General features: G+C 42.9%; 2 protein-coding genes across 7 annotated transcripts in view; both read left to right on the forward strand.

Moving 5' to 3' along the window:
- LOC119474400 (signal-induced proliferation-associated 1-like protein 1) overlaps window positions 1–2187 on the forward strand; it is a 47913-nt gene extending 45726 nt beyond the window's left edge. For both annotated transcript variants that reach the window (XM_037746425.1, XM_037746426.1), the window contains exon 21: window positions 300–2187. In XM_037746425.1, the coding sequence (XP_037602353.1) occupies window positions 300–443 (144 nt within the window). In that variant the 3' untranslated portion in view covers window positions 444–2187. The remainder of the gene's footprint in view (window positions 1–299) is intronic.
- Window positions 2188–4385: 2198 nt separating this feature from the next.
- Window positions 4386–25896, forward strand: part of LOC119474713 (regulator of G-protein signaling 6-like) — a 53887-nt gene continuing 32376 nt past the window's right edge. Inside the window, exons 1-3 of one of the 5 annotated variants that reach the window (XM_037746899.1) lie at window positions 4386–4848; window positions 7386–8055; window positions 11855–11950. In XM_037746899.1, the coding sequence (XP_037602827.1) occupies window positions 11867–11950 (84 nt within the window). In that variant the 5' untranslated portion in view covers window positions 4386–4848; window positions 7386–8055; window positions 11855–11866. Of the gene's footprint in view, window positions 4849–7385; window positions 8056–11854; window positions 11951–22280; window positions 22353–25896 lie in introns of those variants that run through there. The other 4 variants (XM_037746900.1, XM_037746897.1, XM_037746898.1 and 1 more) reach the window with 4 other exon arrangements.

The raw sequence follows: 25896 nt of genomic DNA on the forward strand, positions 1-25896 counted from the left end.
TCAAGCAGCTATTAAGCTACAGAAAGCTCTACTCAAAAACAAGATGAAAGACTTAATTACATTTTCATAGCTTGTTTTTTTTTTCATTTCTTCTAATGGTGTTCTCCAGACATGGTTTCGTAATAAACCTGTATAGAACTGGGAAGCTTTGAATAACTAGAATTATCTTCTTGCCAATTTTGTACTTAAGCACTGTTGATGAAATGAAATCACATCAAAAGGGAAACCAGCAAGCCTATTGTTGAACCTCAATCCAAGATCACATTGCTCAAACGTGTTGTTGTTGTTGTTGCCACCAGGAGAAGGATGCCAAGGCGTCGCTGCAGGCTCAGATCCAGGGCCTGCGCGAGGACAACCAGCGTCTCCTGGAAGAGTCCTACAGCGCCTCAGCCAAGCTCAAGAAGTTCACAGAGTGGGTCTTTAACACCATCGACATGAACTGACGCGCTCAGCTGCAGACTGCTCTACATTAGGAGTTTGACCACTACTCAAGCTGATCTGAAACTTCAGTGCTGCACACACACACAAAACAGAATTACTTACAAAAACTCACAACGTGAACTGTTTCTCTCGGGCTTTTACAAACCAGTGCCAACATGGACTTACACGTCTTCAGCCTTGGGGATCTGTGGTATAATCACCATGAAAGACTTCTTGGGAAAGAACAGGGGACTAGAAGAAAAAAGAGCAGCGGTGCGACTGTACGTCAGTTTTGATCAGCATGCACTCCCTTCCTTAGAACTTCACAAATATGATGCTTTGTGTCCGATCTAATGGATTGTCGGTACCCCCTGCATGTCGGAGACGGCAAGCAACTAACCTAAAGGGATTTAACAGTCGCTGTCCCCATTTATCTCCCCTGCTAACCTAATTACAAGCGAACAGATTTCCAATTAAAAAGCTCCAACACAATTTAAAATGTGTTCCTCCCATGCAAGAGTTGATGAAAATAGTCCTCTAATAGAGGATTACACTTTCTAAGGATTAAGTGATAGTGTGTTGTAAATGAATTGCTGTTCAATTTCCCATTTCAGTGATAACACTGATTATTTTTTATTACTAACCAAAAGAAAAGAAGCTATATGAGATGATGGGAGAAGCTATGCTTAGCAGTGTAGGTAGGTAGATACAGACAGACAGACAGACCCTCTGCACAGCACATAACTGTAAACACTGTAAGGTCAAGTCTGTAATGTAATAAGAAGTGTTGAACTTCTAGAGGGTTAAAAGCAAGTAAAACTTGTAAAGGACTACTGGTGGTCACAAGCTGATGAAAAGAATATATATTGTAAAATCACAGAACAATATGGGTGCCATAAAGATAGAGATTGACAGTTCAGTGTCACTTATTCAGATTATTGTAAATATATGATGTTAACATTTATTTTCTCACCTCTGCCCTTGATATATGTAAAGAAGAGTATTTATGACAAAGATGATGGCCAAGAAAAGAAAAACAGTTGTATGCAGTTAGAGATCTGCATGTACTTATAATGGTCAGTCTCCTATATGAGAAAAAATATATGAACTTTAACTCTAAACTGAGTTTTCAACAGGAGAAAGCTAACTTTTGATCCAAAATACTAATTCTTGTGTTTTTTGAAACCGTTAATGCAGTGGATTGATTGACAGCGCCACCTATTGTTAACATGTCCTCCATCCATAGCATGCTAAAATCTGATCCTTCTTCTCTCAATGGATTAAATCGGTACTGTTCAATATGTGATTACATATTAAGATATTGTGTAAATCCTGAAATTCCAGCTACAGAGTTCTCTGTAGTGTGTAAATCTGCTTGTCAGCCCGAATTGAATCTGTAGCTGACCACACAAAGTCCTTATTTAAGCCTCATAACTGTTTCCTTTTCTACTCAGATACTGTGTAGCTGTACATAAGGAGAATTTGATATTCATCAGAATTTGCACCTTCATTTTTATTTTTTAAAATTATTTTTTGATGTATTTCTGCTTTATTGGCTAGGATATAGGAGAGTGAATGGAGCAATATGAAAGATAAATGGGGAGAGACATAAGACAGGACAAAGACCATGAGTCCCAGGCCCCTAGCACAGCAGATCGCCCCTGCCACCTTCATTCTTAACATGTGTGACAGCATGTGATTCTGTTTCCATTGAGCTGTGATGTGTAAAAATGTTTATATCTATTAAAGATATTTTGTTGAATTACACTTCGTCTCACAGAGTGGTCTTTTGGCGTGGCAGATGGACATCATTAGTATCAATATCGAGATTGAGATTTCCTAAAAAAACATCAGACAAACACAGGAAACGTAATTTAAACTGCTGGGGCCATCTGAGGTGGCTTCCAGGGTAAATGGATATCTGTCAGTGGCCTGGCAGGAGGTGGCTGCCTGCTGTTGTATTGTGATTAACAGAGGGCTGCTGTTTTTCCACTTTAGGCATGATTACACAAGGCAGTCGCCCTGACGCAGACGAGCCTCGATCAGACAGATTGATGGATGAGGATAACCTGAGAGACGACACGGTGAAGACGTGAACGATTAGAAATGGCTGGAGTGTGATGTCTTGCAGAGTTACGGCTATACTGCTGCAAAGCTGTTTTGGCTATTTAGTCTATGAGATTAAATGATAGGCTCAAATGTTTTTCAGTCTGTCTTAACATAACACTCACATGACCATATGTAGGCTACATTGATAGAGGTGTTTGTAGCTAATTGTTCCTACTGTCCATGAAGGGATCCATTAGGGAATGGGAATCTGACATCACCAATAGCAAGTTGGCCATTTTTGGAGGGTAAAGGTTAAGAGTGCCAAAAGAAATGTTGAAATAACACAAAAACACTACACAGTGAATAACATTCAAAAGACAAAATGTTGTATATATAGTATCAGTGTTGGGCATACTACTTGGAAAGTGTAGTGAGCTAAGCTACCAGTTACTTTATATTGTATTGTAATACAATACAATATAATGTAAATGATTGTATAATTTATTATTATATTATATTTTCATATTAATAGCATTGACTTGGAATGAAGTTGGTTCATTGTAAAATATATAATATATATATTTTACAATAATTGTAAAATATATAATATATATATTTTACAATAATCAACTTCATTCCAAGTCAATGCTATTAATATGAAAATATAATATAATAATAAATTATACAATAATTTAATAATATAATTAGAAATGCCCCAATCGTCAATTTTTTTTGTGTTTTTTTTTTTTTGCCATCGATAAGGCTCCAGACTAACTTTTTTCATCAACAGGTGTAGCCTACTGAAAAATAATTTCAACCGCCACCGTAAACCTTCTTAAATATTTTCCTTTTACTTTGTTATTGTCATCTATAGTGATTATTTGCATAAAAACACACAATTCAAATGATTAGGAAATAAATGATTGTATTTTTACTTAAGTATTTGATTATTTTTACTTACATTTCTTCGAATTAGTAGTTTTAAAGGGACTGTTTGTAAGAATCAGAAATGCTTGTTAACAGCGACACCTGTGGCCGTTAAGTCAACGAAAGTCAGCGTCGGGCTCGTGCTTGAGCTCGCTCTAAAGAGACATGAACGAGCATCGCTCAACACAGTGAGGCGACACACGTCAGCTAAAACCACAATATCACTCTATATTTCAGCTGCTTGGCAGTAATGTTAGCTGACCAGACGAAGGTCTCTCAATGAATCGATGCTGATCCTAGTGTTGGCTTTTCCTGCTTCAGCCTCTCGACCGCGGTTGGAGGGAACAGGGGAGACACCGGCACCCGGTTGGAGACGATAACGTTTCTCGCTGCGGAGCCCCGTCACTTCACAAGACACGGGAAACCTCTGTTGGTCTGGAGGAGCTGCAGCAGTTATTTTTGCACAAACGTCCACTGTACATTCACTAGATATTCTCAGAGCTAAACTAACTCTTCTGCAGTGTGTAGTGTGCGCACATGCATGTGAGGTGGAGCGAGCCGTGTGAAGGCAAGCAGGCAGAGGAGCAGAGGAGCAGAGTACAGCAGAGACTCCGGCCACACACGAGCGTGCATATGCGAGCGCACATGGAACACCGACCGGGTGATTTATATGTGTAAGAAGTTACAAACAGTCCCTTTAAAAAAAATCTTCGAATTAGTAGTTTTAATTCTATGTAGACCTATTTTAAGCTGCATAGAGCTAGTGTTCGGAAGTTAAACAGGTCATAATTCCCTCTCTATAATCTACTTTATATTCCTGTGAAAACATCTCAACAACTGTATTAATTGAAGTTTGTCGCCAAAAAACACATTTTACAAGATTACATTTGAACACATCATGATAACTTTGTAGTTTACCATCGCCTATAAAAGAGCTTGAACGCATCATAATGTAACCTCCTTTAACAGCAGATAGCTCTAGATTTAGCCAACTTTGCTGCCCACCAGGTGTGTTTTGTTTTGTTTTAGTAGCATGTCGCACGCCTGAGCACCTGGACGACTGACAGGTGAATAGACGGTCGTGCGAAATCTGATCTGAGATCTGCAAAAAACAAGTTTCCCCAGTTTGCTGGCTCCCTTCTAGCGACTACCTGAATGACCTGTGACCACGTGGCTACCCTTCCACAATGGCAGCTTCACCCCAGAGTGCCCATGGATGTAGTCCTGTCTGTCAAAAATATGCTTTTGTTATTAAGGTGAAGCTAATATGAGACAGAGTTAGATAAACACCTTCTCTGTTTCCAGTGTTTCCTTGAGGAGCTGCAGTGGAGGGAGAGTAACAAGTAACAAGTCTACAGACATGCAGGCAGGTCCATGAGGCTGTTGAGCTACAAGGTAACAACATGCTCACAGTGATTAATGCTAACACACTCATGTTTTGGTATTTACCAGGTGAGCCACCTCAGTATAGCCCACCACTGTATATGGTTTAGTCTGTTATTATGCTAACCTTTGCTAGTTTGCACTAAACACAAAGCTTTGCTGAGGCATTGGGGCAAAAAACAACAACAATGTATTCATTTTTGGGGGCCTGATAATATCTGTAGCAAGTTTCATTTGTTTATTTATTTTGCACAATTTAAGACTATACAACATAACAAAAATAAATAAATAATAATATACAGTGCAGGAAGAGGCAAAAAACTCACTGGGCTTATCTGAAGCCTCCACCTAGAGACAAGATTAATATAAAGAAATAAAATGAATACATAATAGTGATAACAAACAATTAGGACAAGATGTATATATAATAACAACAATAACAATACAGTAAATATATCAAAAAAGTGTGTGTGTGTTGTGTGGAAGTGTATGGTTAGTGTTTGTGAGGAGGATATTGATTTAAAAACAGATACATGGACAACATGGGGAAAGCAATTACAAAACAGCAATTAAATGACCCTTTAAGCGACTTTTGAAACAGTTGACAGATGAACAGTTTATTGATAGATGTGAAAAGCTATTCCATAATTTGGTTCCCCTAAATCTTATCGAAAATTGACCTCTACTAGTGAGGAATTTAGGAGGATGAAGATCTCGAGACTGACCGGTTGAGTAAGAATGGATCTGAGAAAACTGCTCAGGAATATTCCCACCAGAAAGTATCTTATAAATAAAAAAAACACAAATAGTAAGAATCTGGAGTTTCTTAAATAGAGGAGCAGAGGAGATGTGTGACTGATGGCAATCATCAAACGGTTAATGAGCTATTTCACCTTTTAGCATGGCTAAAAGGAGGGAATTTCATACTACATAGACTGTTTCTTTGGAGGATATACCAACTTGATTTGTCTAACTCGGACTGCTGATGCCTCATGTTAGCTTTGGATGAACTTCCCAACACATTCTGCATAAAATGAGGACTGGATTTTATTCCCCATTGAAAATGCATCAGGCCAGTATGAAGAGGAGGAACAATCATAGTGACCATATTGCTTTCAGTGTACATACAGTATGGGCTTGCTGTAAAACAGATTTGAAAAAAATTTGAATATATCTTTTAAATAACTTCTTTCTATAAGGAATGTCTCCATGTGTCTTGTGTGTGGCCAGTATTGTTGCTCTCTGGCAGTGGCGTGGCTGTGCACAGGCTGCTCAATAATTTAGCATTAATGCAGATTATAGCAGATTAGAGAAGTCCCTGCCTGTCTGTCTGTCTGTCTCTCTGCCTGTCTGTCACCTCGTTAATGATGGCACTCCTTAATGCCGGAGCAGCTCATGGGACAGGAAGACGTGCTGATCGCAGGTCACTGCAGTGTGTGGATCACATGTGTGGCTTGTTGTAATCAGAGGGGATGTGGGGTTATGTCACATTGCTATAAGGTAGATGTACAGAGACGTATACGTGTAATTGTGACAACAGAGCTCTAATAATATGGGGGATATAATATACCTGCTATTTTCCTGCTGAAAAGTATCAGAGGAATGTGTGGGGTAAGCACCGTGGGCCGACGAATGGTTTCACACACTAATAGGCACACCACTCATGCGGGTGTGTGACCTCAGTTTCCCTTGGTTACCACATTTACTGACAACAGCAGTTTTCAATTTTTCATCTGCTTTGGCCTGAAGAAAATTGGGCTTTTCTTCTTGATAATATCCTGTCCATTCAAAGTCTTCTCTGCATTTGAGGAATATTTGAACCGCCTCAAATATTTTCAAAAGCAATGAAGAGGGGGGCTTCACAGAGCCGGGACCTTTGCTTAGATAACAGCACACATCGCTGAAAGAGAGAAGAAGGCACGGTGCAGAAAAGCAAGCAAAGATATAGCTCTCTGATAGCTGGTGAACTGGTTCTGTCAACACAAACATCTGTATGTGTGTGTGTGTCTGTGTGTGTCCACTCTGCATGCATGCGTTCACAAATTGGCCATGCCATGTATTTCTGGAGTATCTTCCTCGGGGGGCTTTCGGGATCTCATTTATTGCAGGAAAAAAAAAATGTTCATTCGTTGGGGTTTGCCATTTAAGCTTGACTGATTCCAGAGTTTTCATGAAGAGAGAGGGAAGGAGGAGAACATAGACGTGCACGAGGGGGAAAAGCTGGAGACAGAGACAGAGTGCATGTTTGCCATCCTCAAGCACAAAAATGGAATTTATAGTAACGTGAGGAGATAAAAAAAAAAAAAAAAGCTTTAGAAATACAAATATAAGTTGTGGAAATGTGTCTAACTTTGGATCATAGGCTGCTTAAGAAAACAAGCCTCACACATAAGCTTTGAATGGAAATTGAAAAGCGTTATCTCTGAGGTTGCTTGTTCAAAGAGTCTTGGATATATATTTATAGCCTGCATCTCTGTGTGTGTGTCTGTGTGTGTGTGTGTGTGTGCGTGTGTGTGTGTGCATGTCTGTGTGTGTGCTCAGTAACAGTAACTTGTTTTTATATTAGCATTTCAATATCCTCCTAATGAAATGTTTCTCATTTTCAGCATCAGTGGGCGCTGCTGCAGTGTGCATCTCTCTGTCCTCCTTTCCTCTACACTGTGTATTCACATCTCTCTCTCACACACATACACACACACACACACACACACACATCCTCGCTCTCGCTGTCTTTCTCCTCCCTCTATTTTCCTCTTTATATTCTCTCTAATTCCTTCATCCCTCCCCCTTTTCCAACTTGATCTGCCTCTCTATTGCACAGCATCTCCCTGCCTCTCTCTCTCTCTCTCTCTCTCTCTCTCTCACTCTCTCTCTTTCTCTCTCTCTCACACACACTCACTCTTTCGCTCTCGCTCAGACTCCGAGCACATGCGGACAGAGAGAGAGGGGGGATGAACGAGGTGCACACATGTGAGGATCTCCTGAACTGCCGGGGCAAGGCAGGACTTGTGAAGAGAGAAGAAGAAGAAGAAGAGGATGAGGAGGAATAGAGGAATACTGCAGTGACCAGCCAGCGTCTCTCTCTCTCTCGCTCTCTCTCTCTCTCTCTCTCACTCTCTGTCTCGCTGCTTCACTGCTTTCATCACCCTGTCTTCTTCATCCCCTTCTCCCCCCACCCCCCCTCTGCCAATTACACCATGAACCTGCCTGCTGCTTGTTGCTAAGGGGGAGCCAACCGGGGGAGCAGAGTGGACCAGGCATTATTTTGTTTCTAAGGTAATGAATGCTTCAGTATTGGCAACTGTGAGGTGTCACAGAATGATGTTGCATTGCACTAGGCTGGCGTAGTTTTGGGAGACTCACGATCACAATGTGTATCTGGAGCGCGGTTGTGAACTCTTTGGCAGTTTATTCAGTTTGTTTCAGTTGACTGGGCGTCTATTGGTTTGTTTACCTGAGCCGTTGCGGGGGGGGGGGTTCTGCCCTGTGAATACGAGTGTGTGCAGTGTCCTTTTTGTGTTTGTCTCCTCATAAATTGGTGTATGCTTTGATTTGAGGTTGTGCATATGCAGAGGCGCACACATGTACTGTACATGTTGGTGCCCTCTGTCTGTCTTGATCAGCAACTCTCCGTATTGTATCTGTTTCACTTAGACACAAGCTTTCAATTAACATCTCGGCCTCTCTGTGGAGTTAGATTTGCATGCTCAAGCAGCTCAATTGGGAGGAAGTTGTTCTCTAGAATTACAGCTTCCTGTCCACAAGGGAGCTATTGGCTCACTATTGTTCTTTAAGCAGGTGCTATGCAATCCATACTGCCTGCCCATCTATACGACCCTTGAGGCGGATGCAAAGATTAGCTGTCTAATGTGCTCAGACTCTAAAAAGAGCACCGACGTGTTGGCCAATGGGGAGTGCTGCACTCCGCACTTCTGGTGGCAATAACAAACAGTAAGGCGCGAGCGGATGATTACTTATTCACTCATGCGCATCACCACGCTCCGCGGTGGAATAGATTAAAGTGTTCAACTATGGTGACAAAGCCACCTTACATGTCTGCTGTTGTGCAAGCCGGTGGTACTCTGCATTTGAACAATTTCAATTGTCCCCTCTCTCCACCAGAGCCATTATCTGCAGTTGCTCAGACTTGTAACATTGCACGGCTACAATTACATAATTCAACTACTCCAAATCCCTTGCTAGCGGCCGGCCCTTGGCAAGACGAGCGTTACTAATTCAGTTAATGTATGAAGGTTTCTTATTGTGCCCGCTCATGTGTGCCCGTCATGAAATGCTATCTGTATCCTCTGTGCTTTCCCCCCCCTCAATAGCTCATCATAGCTCTTTCTTTTGCAAACACAAATAGCTGTTACAGTGAAGAGTGAGGCCCAGCGAGCCGTGTGATTCTTTTTTTTCCCCTGGCTGCATTATCCTCTCGCACTTTGTGTTTTAAGTACCGAAAATTTATGAATGTGTCGAACTGTGTAATCCACCCCCCACCCCTCCACCCGTCTTTCCTCAGCACGATTAAAGGACTAATAAATGGTTTAACCCATTTAATACACACAGGAGCCTTCAATAGCAAAGGGTAGACGGGGGTAACGGGGCTCGTTGAAGCCCAGTCGTCAGCGCAGGTTATGGAAATCCTTAGTTAAGCAGAATTAATTCTCCTGAGAGAGAGAGGGAGTGAGGGAGGGAGGGAGGGAGTGGGGAGACAGCCAAAAGAAAGTGATGGGGACTGTGTTAGGGGTTGTAAATAAATCCCTTAACAGCAGCTCTCAAAGCATGAAGCCTGAGGGGGTTAATGTGGCGAAGTGCAGGCAAATCAGAGGTAACCATCATGTGATTGCAGCTAATGGAGTCAACGCTTAGCATGAAGACGACAACAAACATAGTGGCTCGCATTGACCACAGTTAAACTGTCAGTATCACCACCTCAGTGAGGGTTCATTCGTTATGAACATCAGTGTTTTTGTAAAGAAAGATGACTCATCTCCTCACAGCCGCTGTATACATAATTACTGCCATCCTGACTCCCCTGAGCCGTTACTGTACTGCAGCAGTTCCCAAAATTATGTTCATTTGAATTGATTTTTAATTGGATGTTATTTGACAGTATTGATTACACAAAAGTGGATACTGTTGCAATATTTTTTTTCATACAATTGAACTGTCAGTGTCGTCAAGTTTGCATTTGGACTACTACCATGTAGAGTGGTTGAAATTTCAACCTATATCCATTACCTTCAGTTAGGGCTGACCCGAATGCTTCGAAGCTTCGACCGTGATAAACAAACTCCAGATCAGTATTCGAATGCTTTGTTTTTATATATATGTATGTTACATTAATTATTATTAGTTATTCTCAGACGGATATCGCTGTTTGTTGTGTGTAGAGGTGCGTGTGTACAGTAGTGCGGCAGCGGCACTGTCCCAGACACTGAAACGGGGGAGATGGAGACAGACAGACAGAAGAACATGCAGCTTACTCACCAAAGCGTCAACGCTCAAAAAATGGTATTCGGGACAGCCCTACCTTCAGTTAAATATTTCAACTTTTAGCTAACGTTATCTATTTCAACCATTTATCCAAGTTAAATTTAGCTATTTCAACTAGCGTTGTATTTATCCATACTTAAGCTAACTGTTTATTTATAACTAACGATTATTTTCATTGTTGATTAATCTGTCGATTATTTTCTCGATTAGTTGTAAGTTGTTCGGTCTATAAAATGTCAGAAAATGGTGGAAAAAGGTCGATCAGTGTTTCACAAAAACCCAAGATGACGTCCTCAAATGTCTTGTTTTGTCCACAACTCAAAGGTATTCAGTTTACTGTCATAGAGGAGTAAAGAAACCAGAAAATAATCACATTTAAAGGGACTGTTTGTAACTTTTTAAGCGTATAAATGTAGCGGGTCGCACACATGCGCGTTCGCATATGCGCGCTCGCGTGTGGCCGGAGCCTCGTCTCCGCTGCCTGTTTACCTTCAGACAGAGCGCGCGTTCTCGCGTACTCGCTCCACCTCTACTAGACGTGAACGCGCGCTCACTCCAGACTGCAGAAGAGTTAGTTTAGCTCTGAGAATATCTAGTGAATGTACAGGGGAAGTTTGTACAGAAATAACTGCTGCAACTCCTCCAGACCAACAGAGGTTTTCCGTGTCTTGTGAAGTGACGGGGCTCCTCCACGTGTAACGTTGTCGTCTCGTTACCGACCGGGTGCCGGTGTCTCCCTGCGGCTGCCGGCTGCGGTCGGGAGGCGATAACGTAACTCGTTGAGGAGCCCTGCTACCTGAGCCTGCGCTGAGGCAGGAAAAGCCAACACTAGGATCAGCAGTGATTCATGGAGAGACCTTCGTCTGGTCGGCTAACATTACTGCCAAGCAGCTGAAATATAGAGTGATATTGTGGTTTTAGCTGACGTGTGTCGCCTCACTGTTTTGAGCGATGCTCGTCCATGTCTATTTAGAGCGAGCAAGCGCGAGCCCGACGCTGACTTTCGTTAATTTCAAGGCCACAGGTGTCGCTGTTAAGAAGCATTTCTGAAAGTTACAAATAGCCCCTTTAAGAAGCTGCAATCAGATTTTGACTTTTTTTTTCTTAAAAACGGTTAATCGATTAGTTGACAACTAATCGATTATGTGTTGCAGCTCTACTTTAATCTATTACTATTCTATCAAACTTTCACACTCAAGTGTTCAGATATTACAGCTAACTTAAAATACTCCACAATCTTTCATGGTAACTGCAGAAGTGCTGCCTGGTTGGGAATCACTGCTGTATTATTGTACGTTCAAGATTTGACTTTGCAGCTTAGTTAATATTCAGCTTACATCAGCCTACCTTAGCTCTCTTATCTGTCCCCACTGTGACAGGGTGTCTCCTTTACGAGACAGCAGCATACATTTTGGCAGCTGAATGTCATGACGATAAAAGCTGAAGGAATTTGGGTTCCCGGGGGAAAATAGAAATGCTGACTGATGTTTATCGAGTCGTCACTTTGTGTTCCTTCCACCAGTCCAGATGATGCTGGAGGCGACGTGTTCATGTGGTTCGTCTGTTTCTTCGACAGGACTGAGTTAAAATGGCGGAGGGGTCCAGAGACCAGGGAGGCGTGGGCATTACTGATCCAGAGGAGGACTCCCCCAATATGATCGTCTACAGAAAGGTAAGGCTGACTCCATATGTGTGTGCTACAGTATCTGGCCTATATGAATGAAGAAACTGCAGGCAATGCCCCGTAGACAGTCCTGACAGCCCGCTAGTCCGTATCAGTGTGTATCTACCACTCACTCAGGTGTCAGGTGGCCTCTCTTTCAACCATCTTGAAACAAGCTCAACTCTTATCTCTCCTGCCACTGTACTATACCATCACTCTGGCAAACTTCAGCCCTCCAATGTTTTAATAAGCTCTCAATCCCGTCAGCGAGGGGTTCGGGCAGTGAGAGGTCCTTTTAGTGTCGAGGGTAATTACCTCGTCCCCATGGTGCCTCACTTTCAATAGCTGCTGTTTGATTGGATAGGGTGAGCAGTATCGGTGGCTAATTACGCGAATGTTCGGCTGGGAGGAAGTAGCTGGTTCTCGAGGGCCGGGATTGGGAACGGCCAGTGAGGGGGTGGTTACTCCTCTTCAACCGACGAATAGCTCGTTATTTCTCTGCCAGTACTCTGACAGCCCACTTAAAAAAAAAAAAAAGAAGCTTCTTTTGATCAGACTTAAACCATGGGATCCACTGCTACTATACCCTCGAGCCTGCTGTCTTGATTACGGTAAAAAAAAAGTGTTCTATAAGCAGGCCGCAGTTGACAGATCCTGTCCCACTGTCCCAAATCTGTTGTTTCATCCCGCTCCTAATGATTGTCCATTTATAAACAGATTAGTGGAGGGGATGGGCCGAGACGAGATGTGAAATAATTGTTGACAGCGGCTGCGTCACTGGTGAAATTTCTCTTTCAGGCGTGTTGTTAAGTATGTGTCACTGCGGCGTTTAGGGCTCGGTGACAACTCGAAGAATTTCCTGCAAAACCTCCACATTCGTAATAAACACCTCAAATCTGCAGCTCACCCGGAAAAAACTGTCAGGACCTCCTTTGTACTCGGAAACTTGATAAATCTCTCGCGCTACTTCTGATAATGATGCTACTGGGATTCGGTGCTCTGAAACAGAGTGTCACACGTCAGCAGTTGGCAGCATAAAAGGCAGTGGAAGTGCACTGCCAGCAATAATTCACTCGTCTACTGTAAATTACTCAACCTGTTAGGTAGCAGAGGGCATTTCCAGTCTCTTAAAGTCTCTGCCAGGAATCCGGGAATGATCAACAATAATCAAATAACAAGTACGACCGTCGTGAGACAAATGGCTTCTCTCCCTGATGCCTTGGATTTCATGGCAGGCGTCACATTGCCGTCACAAAATATTTGTGTACCGCATGTGGGTCTGTTCTACATGCTTTCATTGTTTATTCAATTTTGTCATTATCCTCCGTGTATTCTTGGAAGCTGTCACGCTGCAGAGAGAACACACTGTAGTTGCATGTAAAACCGGGTATCTTCACAGATTTCACGGCGGAGCTTCATTATGTAACGCTACACATGCCTGGAGGCAACGCATTTAAGAGGCTAGTTTTTACTTGTCAGGATGCTGCCTGAGGAAATATTCATCATTTCATGTTTTAGTCATACGCAGTGACAGCAGACAGACGATTCTGAGAGGGACAGGATTTTTCTTTTGGCCCTTGCCGCTTTGAAAACGTGTTTTTTGATTTGAAGCTTTTGAGGAAGAAAGCTGAGGATGCAAAGTAGCTGGTTAAGAAAAAAAAAAGCATTGCATACAAAGAATATAATAATTTGACAGCAAATATTGTTGGTCTTATAGTGGTACCTGACCTTTAATTTAACAGATTTAGTTTCTTATATTTTAACTCCGTTCCACTCACTAGCTGAAGATGTCAAAGAGGCCAAACGATAGAGAGGTGCTGAGTCTTTGAGGGCAGAGCGCCCATGGCCTCTGGACTCTGTGGGTGGGCAGGCTGGCGCAGTGTGAAGGCGCCGCTCGCAGAGAGGCAGATGGCCACCAATATGCTCGGCCGCCTGGGAAAACACTGGCAGCCTCATCCCAAAGGCCTGAGCCCCTGTCAGCTGGAAGACATCAGCACCTTACTGCAAGGAGCAAAAGGCTAGTCAAGAGATAAAAATATTTCAAAGTGTGGGCAGCACCTATTGTGAAATGTATCGGTTTAAACGCCTTAAAACTTATAGGGCCCTATCTGTTGCAAAACTGTTAAGTTAACTGTGTAGGCAGTTAGATGAAGGTGAATGTGATGTATTTAGCCATTAGGGAGGCTGAGTGCCCGGGAGGGGAGGAGGTTGTCTCTGTCCATGCAGTGTAGGTGCTGCAGTACTATCTTGCTCTGTCTCTCTCCTCCCACGAAAATGAGGAAGCGAAGCAAAACAATCCAATAACTACAGGACGTCTTATCGCCTCGAGAACTTTTGGTCGAACAGAAGTAGGTTGCACACGTACTTTAAATGCACACACACACACGGGAATTCATACACAAGCTTAATGCCGCTTTAATGCACACACTACCCGTTCCGGATGTTGTGTTTTTTCCTTGCTATGTTTGGCATGCTTAGCAGACAGAATACGGCGGGGTAGATGAATAGGATTGGCATCAAGAGACGCACAAAAACTCAAACAATTGATGAGAAGTGCTACTGTGCCGGGAAATGCAATTAAGCTTAAGGAGAGAGTCCACTTTACTGCTCGGATGGGGTAAAGCTCCCAAACTATTAATAGCTAACATCTCTCGTCCCTAAGTGCGTGTGTGTGTCTTCCCCTTTTTCCTCTCTTTGACTTGGGGGCCAAGACTGCAGTTCTTCCGAGCTGCGATGGCTGCATGGTTTTTGACACACACACACAGTTAATTGTCGCCGAAGGACCAAAGCACTCCCATCCCACCCACGGAGAGTTAAGGATTCCTGTTGAACTCCCTCCTCCGTTTATTCAGGTCATTAAATGTTTGATTGGATAATTCTTGGCAGTCAACTCATACCTGAAGGCGGGTATTATAACCATAGTGGTGCAATCACACAAAAACCTTCATCCAGATGAGTTTTAGGAGCCATTAGTGGGTAAATATTAGTAATGAGCCATGCCGGGAAGTTCAAAGGCACTACTTGGTGCCAGTGGCCTTTGGGTGTGTGTTAGCACTCTATTAGCAGAGAATACAGATTGGTTGACAATTGCAAATGTGTTATTTTCTAGCTTAATACACTTCATTTTCTCTGTTTGTAAATTGATGTAAAAGTGAAGTGCTCTAAAAGGTCCATCTGTAAGATAAATCAGTACTGAAAATCCACCTTTCAGCCTCACTCTTGAGATGGCAATGTCCGTCTGTGGGTTGGTCAGTCCACCACTTTGTCCAGACTGAAATGTCTCACTAAGTGTTGGATGGATTGCCATGAACTTTTGTACAGATATTGATAGTTGTCAAAGGATGAATCCTGCTGACCTGGTGATCCTTTGACGGGGGCAGGCTTCTCTTTTGTCCTTACATTTCTGGTCGATGCGTCCTGCTTGGGTTACTGTAAGGCAGGTTTTGTTGGCAGACTTCCCCTTTTGATATTTGTTAGAGAAAAATAAAGAAGCTGTTTGCTGCTGGACATGCTTCTCCTTATTTCCTCATCAAATCTGCTCACTTAGGCTAACCCAAGATGCTCCGTTATAATTGATTTTGGTAGATGGCTGTATTTATATAGCACTTTTATCCAAAGGGCTTAACGATTCGCCTCTCATTCACCCACACACTCACACAAGCTACCATGCATCAGGAGCAGGGGTCAGTTGGGGCTCAATGTCTTGCCCAAGGACACTTGTACATGTGGACAGGAGGAGTTGGAGATTGAACCACCAACCTTGTGATTATGCTCTACGTCCAGAGCCACAGGTGCAATATCCGCATTCTCAGTATAGCTTGCTGGCTAACTCCGCATTGAGCTTTGTGTTTGGTGCTAATTAGCAAATGCTAGCATGCCAACACGCTAAACTGCTGTGGTGGTAAAAATGTTACCTTCTAAACATTAGCATGTTATAACCGGGCGGCAACCTCCGGGTCTGAAAAGTGAATCCAATATGGAAGTGCCTTAAACTTTCTTTCTAACAGCCAGCAGGGGGCGACTCCTCTAGTTGCAAAAAGAAGTCTGATTGTATAAAAGTCTGAGAAAATGGCCCTACTTTTCACTTCATTTATTACCTCAGTAAACATTAGAGTTGAGCCAGTGTAAAAATGTTCAAACCGGTTTGATATTAAGCCACAACACCGGACCGGTATACCGAATTTTTACCTCTAGGTGTCGCACTTGACTCAGCTGTCGCTTGTGACAAAATGAGAATAGCTGGTCCACCTTAACAGCCCACCTTAAGTGAGCCTTGGCCGTTGATGTCGCTAACTTTGGGGCTCCACTTAAATCAGCAGGTGGCCAGCAAGACACGGGAACTTGGCTTTACTACTTGGGTCTTGAGGAGTTGTTGCATTTATTCACTGACAGTCTAAACTGTACACACACTGCACTGCTACATTCACAGTTGTAACGTTACTACTCATACCCACTCTCAGTCCCACGCTCGCTCCCTCTCTCCTCCTGTTTCTCGACCGCACACTCGCTAACGTTACGGGCCGTCGGGCTTGCACTGGCTAACAGAAGCCTGTCTTGTCTCTTCACCCCAAAATACACATGAACTTTCTAGTAAACAAACACAAAGTGCGTCCTACGCCCCTTTCCCCTTCTACTGAAATTTGGTCTCCTTCATGCTTCCGGTGTTATGTCGAAGTCAACTGCCTCGACTCAGCAGATGCACACGGCCTGTCAGACACGTTAGTCCGTTTATAAACAAACATAATATTACGATAATCACATCATATTGCTTATTACTAATGCTATACAAGCTGGATTTAGCGCCGTGACGCCGACGGCACAGGTTGCTTATGTCGGCTACTTTTCAATTTGCGAGAATGTGTCATAATGACAAATGCCGGTCCAACCGGTTGGCATAAAATCAAACCGGTGTCAGCTCATACACCGGACAGGACCCGCGAAACTGGAAATCGACCTAACTCTAGTAAACTTTGTAAACAGGGGTGAGACTGTCCTTGTGAGTGACAGGTCACTACCATGGCGTTGTCTGGTCTGGGTGTTTTCGTCTTAGAACTTTAACCCTTTCACAGTGCGTTTTCAGTTCATGAAAGTTAATCGTAACATTTTGGTCGATGGCCAAGGTGGCGACAGCCAAAAAGCGAAATGGCGATGGATAAAAACCAAGACGACAATGGCCAAAATGACGAACTCAAGGCTTCAAAACCGTAGTCCACGAACCAATGGGTGATGTCACGGTGACTACGTCCACTTCTTATATACAGTCTATGGTTACAACATTGTCATTATAAGCATGTTAGCATGGTAATATTAGCATTTAGTTCAAAGCACCGTTGTGGCTAAATACCACCTCACAGTGCTGCTAGTCTTCTTATTTTTTTACCACCTTTTCCCTTTTCTTTTTCTCCCCCACCGTTTCCCTTTTTCAGCCTTTCTCCCGCTTCTTGCTAATTAATAATTGAAGCTCATTTCAAGCATTCCATCTTTGGAAAAATATCTGCTCCTTTGAGACATCATATCCCCCCCATTCATTTATTCATATCCAGCACATTTTCTTCATCACTTAGTATTTATATCCATGTGTGCTTCTAAATGTTAAGAAAGAAGGATATAAAGAAAAGACGTCTTTTAATGCCTTAATATAACACCGTTTGTAAGGTAGCTGGACAGATCTTTGAAATCACATTTACATGAACATTACAGTGCTGTGCTACATGATGGTGTTATCATCACACCTTTGTCGTTCCAGGATAGCTTTTTGAGTCTAACCTAGCCTGAGTGATGGGAGAAGATGAAATTACTGTCAATGCCAACCTTAGCCTCCCACACCGTCCGCAGCAGTGACTGTCAGCTGGTTTGGTTTAGGATGATTTATAGACGGGACACAGAGGGAGTTCCCACCACTCCTACAGTGCGGATGATATGGACACACTGGAAAAATGTATAAAATTACTGCAATCACACTACCAGAGAGAATCTCCCTCGAGTGGCAGGAGAAGATGAAATTACTGTAAACAGCAACTTCCCACATCATCCATTCGCCTTCCACAGCAGGGACTGACGACTGAAGAGCCACTGAATCGCTCTAGTTCTGCTGGTCAAAAAGGAGCTTTCCTGCCTGTCTTTCTGCTGCCGCCCCATGAGTCACCCTCTCCTCTCTCTCTGAAGTGCCCCTGGGGCCCATGGAGGGTATATCTCTCCTCTTCTAAGTCTAACCTCCATCCGAGGTGTCTATGGGCCACTACTCGCTGTTCCGGTGTGCACTTAAGATAGTGCAGTCCAGCCGAGCGCTCTGGATATCGCTTCTGCAGCTGTAGGGGACGAGTTCTCCCAGTGTTTTATCATGTATGACCGTTTTAACACCGTCTCCACTTGCCTTTATCTGACACGCTGGTATGGGCTGAACCATCAGGGTCACGCTGAAGCATGTGTGCCTGTACTGTATGCTAAGTGCCAGTGTGGGTTGCTGCTTTTCTAGTTGGGTCAATAAGATAAAACAACAGTAACAGTGTAAAGCTCCATCTCTTATATAACCAAATGTGTTGGTCTTCTTTCCCGTTGAGCAGAAGGACCAACACATGAAAATCCTGGAAGTCCACTGAAAAACGAATCATAATTGGATAATAATTCACAGTGTTTTGGCAGCCCGCGCACTGTGTTGACAGGATTATTGACCTCATCCATAGAGAATCACTGTGACTGAAATAAAAGGCTTTTCTCCAGTGAGGAAAGTCCTTCCTGTGCCAGTGCCTCTCCTGGTCTCTCTCCCTGTTTGCACATTGCTGGCAGTGTGCTCTTAAAGGAGCACATTTAATAATGCAGCCAGTCAGTGTTTCTGTGCTCCTTATTGGGATTGAAGTGTAAAGCTGCATATGCATGCATAGGGGGTGATGTTAATAGGGAGCTTTGTGGTTGGCACCACTGTGTCCCGCTTCTAAATGCTGCCCAAACCCCCCTGAGCCTCCCACTTATCGTATGCTGAAGCGGCTGCTTGGAGTCGCACTAGGGATGGAGTCCGCCTTAAATGCCTCCTACTGCACTATAACCTCGGCATCTCTGCAGGACACTGAGGGAGCTCACTGCACCCCCTGCAGAGCGGATTATACGAAAATACTAGAAATATGGATACAAATACAGCAATTGACTCGGAGAGGATTTCCATATCGGATAAAGTTTCCATTAACTGTCTTCGGGTTGATGTGTAATAGCATCAGCGAGGAAACTGGTGCTCAGTTAAGCTGTTGTTGATGATGCTAATTAAGAATAAACTCTTGTGTCATCATGCACGGTAAATACTAATGGGTTATTGGAACCGGCTCTGACATTAGTGTGTTAAAAAGCTGCTGGTCCTCGGTTCCTTGGGCTGACACTCTGACAGTCTGACAGCAGTGACTCGCTGGGCAAACTGGAGCCCTGCAGTAGTGCTGACACACTGAATTAGTAAAAAATAGGATGTAAAAAGAGAGCAAGCTATTACAGTCCCACATGGTTTTGTCACACTTTTTAAATAGATGCATTCACAGTAACAGAGATAATAATTAGAAACCTACACTGCACTTACCTTAAAGGGATAGTTCGGGTGTTTTGTAGTGGGGTTGTATGAGGTGCTTATCCATAGTCAGTGTTTTACCTACAGTAGATGACGGTCAACACACCCCCAGCTTGGAGAAGCAGACAGGAATACGGAAGTATTTAATACTCTTATCAACAAGGGAGTGAGCAAATACACCTTCTTTATGCAAATGTATGTATATACAGCATGTATTATTGGAAATCAAATCAACACAAAACAATGACAAATATTGTCCAGAAACCCTCACAGGTACTGCATTCAGCATAAAAAATATGCTCAAATCATAACATGGCAAACTGCAGCCCAACAGGCAACAACAGCTGTCAGTGTGTCAGTGTGCTGACTTGACTATGACTTGCCCCAAAACTGCATGTGATTATCATAAAGTGGGCATGCCTGTAAAGGGGAGACTCGTGGGTACCTAGAGAACCCATTTTCATTCACATATCTTGAGGTCAGAGGTCAAGGGACCCCTTTGAAAATGGCCATAGCAGTTTTTCCTTGGCAAAATAAGCGTTATTTAACCTCCTTTCTGACAAGCTAGTATGACATGGTTGGTACCAATGGATTCCTTAGGTTTTTCTAGTTTCATTTGATACCAGTATCTTCACTCTAGCTTTAAAACTGAGCCCGGTACAACCTAAAAATCGCAAGTTGTGATATTGCGTTAAAGAAATTAATGGCGTTAAAACGAATTTGCGTTAAGGCGTTATTATCTCGTTAACTTTGACAGCCCTAATGGATACAACGGCTTCAATTCCCCGTCGGAAAAGGCTGTCTGACGGCAAGGTGAAATGGTGTAAATATTGTAAATATAGTGTACACTTAAGCTGGAAAAGGCGTGGACGGTGGACTTATAACTCTTGTCTGTTTCTCTAAACTGGTGGCATGTAGACCGACATCTACTGCAGGTAATACACTGGCTATGGATAAGTACCTCATACAACCCCACTTAAACACTCAAACTATCTCTTTACGTTCCCACTAGGAGGGAATCAATACAAGAAGAGCAAAGTGATTAAAGCAAAGTTAACAATAGGAAACATTAAACAAAAGTTGAAAGATCATAGTAATGAGAAAGGAGAAGAAAGTAATAGTAAAAGCCACAATATCCCTGATGACACTACATACTCTTCATAAGTGTAGCCTGAGGACTTCAGGTCGAACTCATAAAGTCAGCAGTGTATGGAGTTGGCCAGACTGAGCCATGCTAGGTCGGGAATGATGTCAAACAGGGAAACCACTGAGACGTGTATGACCCCGACGGGAGACATCTGCTGAGTAGATTCTGTTTAAAAAGTTGGATTAAGCCCAGGAGGCAGTCAATTAAAATTACATCATCAACTGTGCTGAATGCTGCTGTACAGCTTCACGTGAACAGTAACAAACAAAACAAACAGCATAAATAATTTCCAGGAACGAGCTTCTTAGTAAAGAATACCAATAACTTAAAAAAAATGTCAGGGAACATTTTGAAAAGTGTTGCTGGAGGAGTATCAATATGATCAGTAACCTGGAGCTTTGATTTTAGGTTAAAGACGTGTGCCATTAATGCATCTTCAACCCCTTTTTAATACATGCCTTTCATAATATCAAAACATATTTACTGAAGGTTTACTTTGTAATTGTATTAAGCTTTTCTGCCCCCATTTATTTATTTATTTTACGGCCGTTGTTGCGTCATTAAGCCGTGGAGATGGATTAACTTTGTGAACTGATCTAGTTTTCAAGGGTGCAGTAGCATCCAAGGCTGATGAGCACAGGTCATTAAAGTGGCTAACCAAATCATTTGTGCGTGCAGGGGATGCTCAGAACGAGCCCTAAGTCTGCTTTTACTCAATTCGGCTGATGAAAATTTAATAGCTGATTGAGCATTAAGGGTGCAGGAGCAGATGGTTCATTTGTCCTGCAAAGTAACAACTTTAAAAAGGAGCATTAAAAGAAACACTGTGAATGATCCTCGGTGGAGAGTTTTCACATTTAGTGAAAACTAACTGACACTTTTCAGATACACGCCTGCATCTCACTGCAGTGCCATGCTATTTTCACAATCTGACCCTCTGGATTCTGCTCGGCTGTTCCTCTTTTACAACTCCGTTTTCTTCGTGCTTCAATTTCAGCTGCAACGTTAACGCCGACTTGTTCAAACCTCCGGGGATCTTGTCTAGAAGCGCTCCTCCCCATGTCCCATTTTCACTCCGACTACACTGCTAATCAAAGAAAAAGGAGTATTTTGTCACTGCTGACAGTTTCTTTTTGTTGATGGTACATTTTATCCTCGAGTTGGCAGGCCAGCCGGTGATGAGAATGTCCTCAATATGCTGAATACAGTTGATGAAGTATGGTTTCTCTGATGAAGAAAGGCTGTGCGCCACTTGCCCGATTACAAGATATGTCATATTTTAATCTTTGAATGCCTCATTAGACCGCTCTCTCTCTCTCTCTCTCTCTCTCTCTCTCTCTCTCTCTCTCTCTCTCTCTCTCTGTCTCTACTCTAACTAAAAGAAGATCTCAGAGAATGAAAAATAACAGAAGAATCTGGTCTCAGTCATTCACACATGACATTCAAATGGCTTTTAATTACCTCTGACAAAGACAAAGAGCATAATACAGCAGAGCTTGTCACACAATGAGGACTGTAAATGAAATACCCTGAACAACCTTACCAATGTACGGTAATCGCAGCACCATCTGCCATCACTCCCGTTTGTATTGTTTACAGACACATCTGATGGGATGATAGATAACAATGATTTCCCCTTAAAATAGGAGGTCTGACTCAGATGAGCGGGAGACGGACAAAGAGAGACAGAGTGTCATCTGTGCGCTGTTGAACCACAGGTAATGATGGAGTGTCTGTTGCTGGAGTGGTGTGACTCCCTGTAATTGTCTCTGGGTTGAGGCTGAAGCAGGGATGAGTCACCCAGGCCCCAAATGTTAATCACCATGGCCAGCTAGTCTGACTAAACAGCCCTCAGAGGAGAGACCAGACCATTTGGCCTCGCTCCAGAGCGTGGACCTGCACCCCCAAACCACATCCCCAACCTGAGTTCAGTTCAGACCACCCTGTCGCTTTGCCTCTTGGGGTTTCTCAAGTTAAGTTGTACACTGTCACTACGACTCCCCAACCTTTAGAAATTAATTGGACAAATGACTGAAATGTCCTTGTGTGTTTGTCTGCTTTAGTCACAGCCGCTTTCATAAAGCAGCCCATTCGTCAAGAGTGACAGTGTTATCCTCTGGTGCGCAGGGAGATTTCATACTGAATTTGTGACGTTATGGAGGCTGGACTGTTTGACATTATTATGTGAGTGAGTTAGATAATCAGTGGCAGATTTTCCTCTTTCTTCCTCCTCGGCTTGAAAATAATAGAAATGTCCTTGTGGAAGACCTTGCTGTGTGCCGACTCCCATTTCCACTCCAATTGCGCCGTCAATAACTCATACGGCAGAGGCCAAATCCATAACAAAGCCGTGATTACTTTCATCAAACTAAGTGAGAGGAAAACCTCAGTGAGGGAGTTATGCCAAACCTTGACTCAGGTCTTTTTGAGCTTGGCTTGATGAATGTTGAACCTGCGCTTAAAAGTGCTCTTTATGATATCCAGAGTATTAATATAGCAGCAAACAACTATTAGCTATGTAAAGATATTGTTGAGTAAGAGAATTAATTATTAATTCCTCTGTGGGTGTTGTAATCCGAGCTTCTCTGCGCTTTGTTGACATCCGTGCTTTTAGTGCGCGTTTGAGTAGCGTTCCCCACTGGCTAGCTCACGACCGCTGCTCTGTAGTGCTCTCATACGGCGGTTACAGCTGATAACTACAAAACTTCCATAATGACCTTTCAGCATATTGTAATTCAGGTGTTCTGAGAGAAAACTAGACTTCTGCACCTCCTCATGGCTCTGTTTTCAGGCTTTAGAACATCTAGCCCGTGACGGAAGACTTTGGCCAATCACAGGTCATTTCAGAGAGAGAGAGCGTTCCTATTGGCTGTTCATTTAACGGAGGCAGCTGTAAATCACTTGCGAACTCTGAGCGGTCAAACTAGGCAGCGCTGATCAAACATGAATTCATATTTATATTCTGTTATTGTAATGCCTATTTCTCGTGTGTTTTCAGAAACATCTTGTAGTGTACTGTTTAGCTGTAAAATGAGAAAGTGTGCTCCGGCTGGTGGGCGGTGCTTGGTATTTCCTCAACTGATCTCAACATGGCTGCCAGGTCACAAACTTGTTTCTGAAAACCTTTGAGGAGAGAAATAGGCATTACAGTAACAGAATATTGATTCATATTTGATCAGCGCTGCCTAGTTTGACCGTTTGATCAGAGTTCACGAGTGATTGACAGCTGCTCAGAGACGGCAAGGCTCCAGCTCGGCTCTGATTGGTTGTTTTCTTCCGGACTGTGAAATCTTGCAGATGCCGTTAGGAGCACCGGAGGACCTAGAGGCACGCGATTTTTTTCAGATGACCTGTCTCATGCACTACTGTCAGGATATAGTGACCGTTTGATAAAAAAATGTTTAATCATATTTGCTTCAACCTTGCCTACTGCTGTTTTAACAAAGTATCCTTATATCTTCCACCACAGCGAGAGACCTTTAATAATCCCACCTTCCTTCTCAACCACTTACACGTGTCAGGCAACATGAGCCTAATTTATTTAGACACTCCAATACACCCAGCTTTGAATTTGATACCACTGCATTTGCTTTAAATGGAAATTGGTCTTCATTAACGGAAATGACAGTAGGAAGGGAGTAGCGGAGCTTTTTAAGCTTAATAATCAGAATCGATCGGGCTGAGGCCACAGAGAGAGAGTGAGGCGGTGACGATGCTGCAGTAGGGTGGTAACACGAGAAGAGGTTAAAATGGTTATTCCCACGCTTCGGAAGCACAGCTGGCAGCAAGGAGCAAATGCACATTCATAAATGTGTGATTTGTTTCCACAGTAAAGGCTGTGGGTTTGAATATTGCTAGGGCTGTCCCGGAATCAGGATTTTCAGTCGGTACTTCAAACCAATGCATTGCCTCGGAGGGGGTATATATTCATGCTTCATTCATTTTTTTTTTATGAACACTGAACATTACATTTTACTGATGTCTTTTCTTCAGTACACTTTACCTACAACTATGAGAAATACATTATTCAATCAGTGCACCTGCAGAGCGTCCGCCCCCACACTAAACTCCTCTATGAGCGTACACCAGTCTTGTGTTTTACCTGAAAGACCCACGTTTTAATACCGTGCCTGTTCCATACATGCCTGTTCAGAACGGGCTGAATGCTTGGCCTGTAGTGTCGCGGCTTGCAGCTTCCTCGAGATCCGCTCATAAAAACAACTTCACACCCTCGACACTGCAGTTCCTTGGGTACTGAGCAATACATCTGCCATGACATAGTTGCATCATACACCCAAGTGGCGGCTACTCACGGTCAGAAACACCGGTGAAATACACTGTGGTTCATGGGAATAAAACACCATGGGCAGACTTTACTGTAAGGCAAGGGAAGCAACTAAAAGGATCCCTAACAGCTATAGATTTATTATGATGATTAGATATGAAAAACATTGAATCACTTGAGTTACTATTCTAACTCATTGTATCTGACAGTGAAATGTTACTGGTTATGTTGCAGATTCAGATTTGACTCACAAGTTATAACAATTAAAATATGTTGCATTATTATTCAGCTCCAAATATACGCATTTTAACAGATACACACGGTAAAATAATACTTTAACACAATCTGTTTGGTGGATTATGTGTTTGCCGAATTACAGGAGATGCCTGGACAGATTCAGAAAAGATGGTGAATCTAATTTCACCAGTACATTTGGTTGGTAATTAGAGCCGCGTTTTTATCTTCCTTGTTTTTTTAATGGAGTTCAGCTGATACAGACACCAGCTCAGAGCGGGACTGGGCTGGACTGTCTGCAGATCCCTCCCCCCCCAGTGCTGAACAGAGCGCTGAGTGCTTGTTTATTCAAAGTTTATTAATATTGAATGTATCGCTTGTCCAGATTGCACCAAATTTGACACTGCACTCCACGGGGTCCCCAGCAATACACTTGCCAAGTGTGATGTCGATTGGATGGACGGTTCTCGAGATGTGTGAAGGCGATACAGAAAGACAGAGATTGCTTGCTTTATAGTTAGAGCTGTGATGTGCAAACATCAGATTTTCACAGTCGGAGAACGTGAAAGAGTGCATCCATGTCATAGTCATGTCACTGAAAATAGTAATCACATTACAAAGACTGCCCCCTCTTAGTTTATCTGTTGTCTTGGTCTTAGTCGACTGAATTTTCTTTAGTCAATTAGTCATTTTTTATGCTTTTTTCATGCTGAATGACTTATTTCTAGGAAACTTACACAATA

Source organism: Sebastes umbrosus, chromosome 16 (genome assembly GCF_015220745.1).
Source record: "Sebastes umbrosus isolate fSebUmb1 chromosome 16, fSebUmb1.pri, whole genome shotgun sequence".
NCBI lineage: Eukaryota > Metazoa > Chordata > Actinopteri > Perciformes > Sebastidae > Sebastes > Sebastes umbrosus.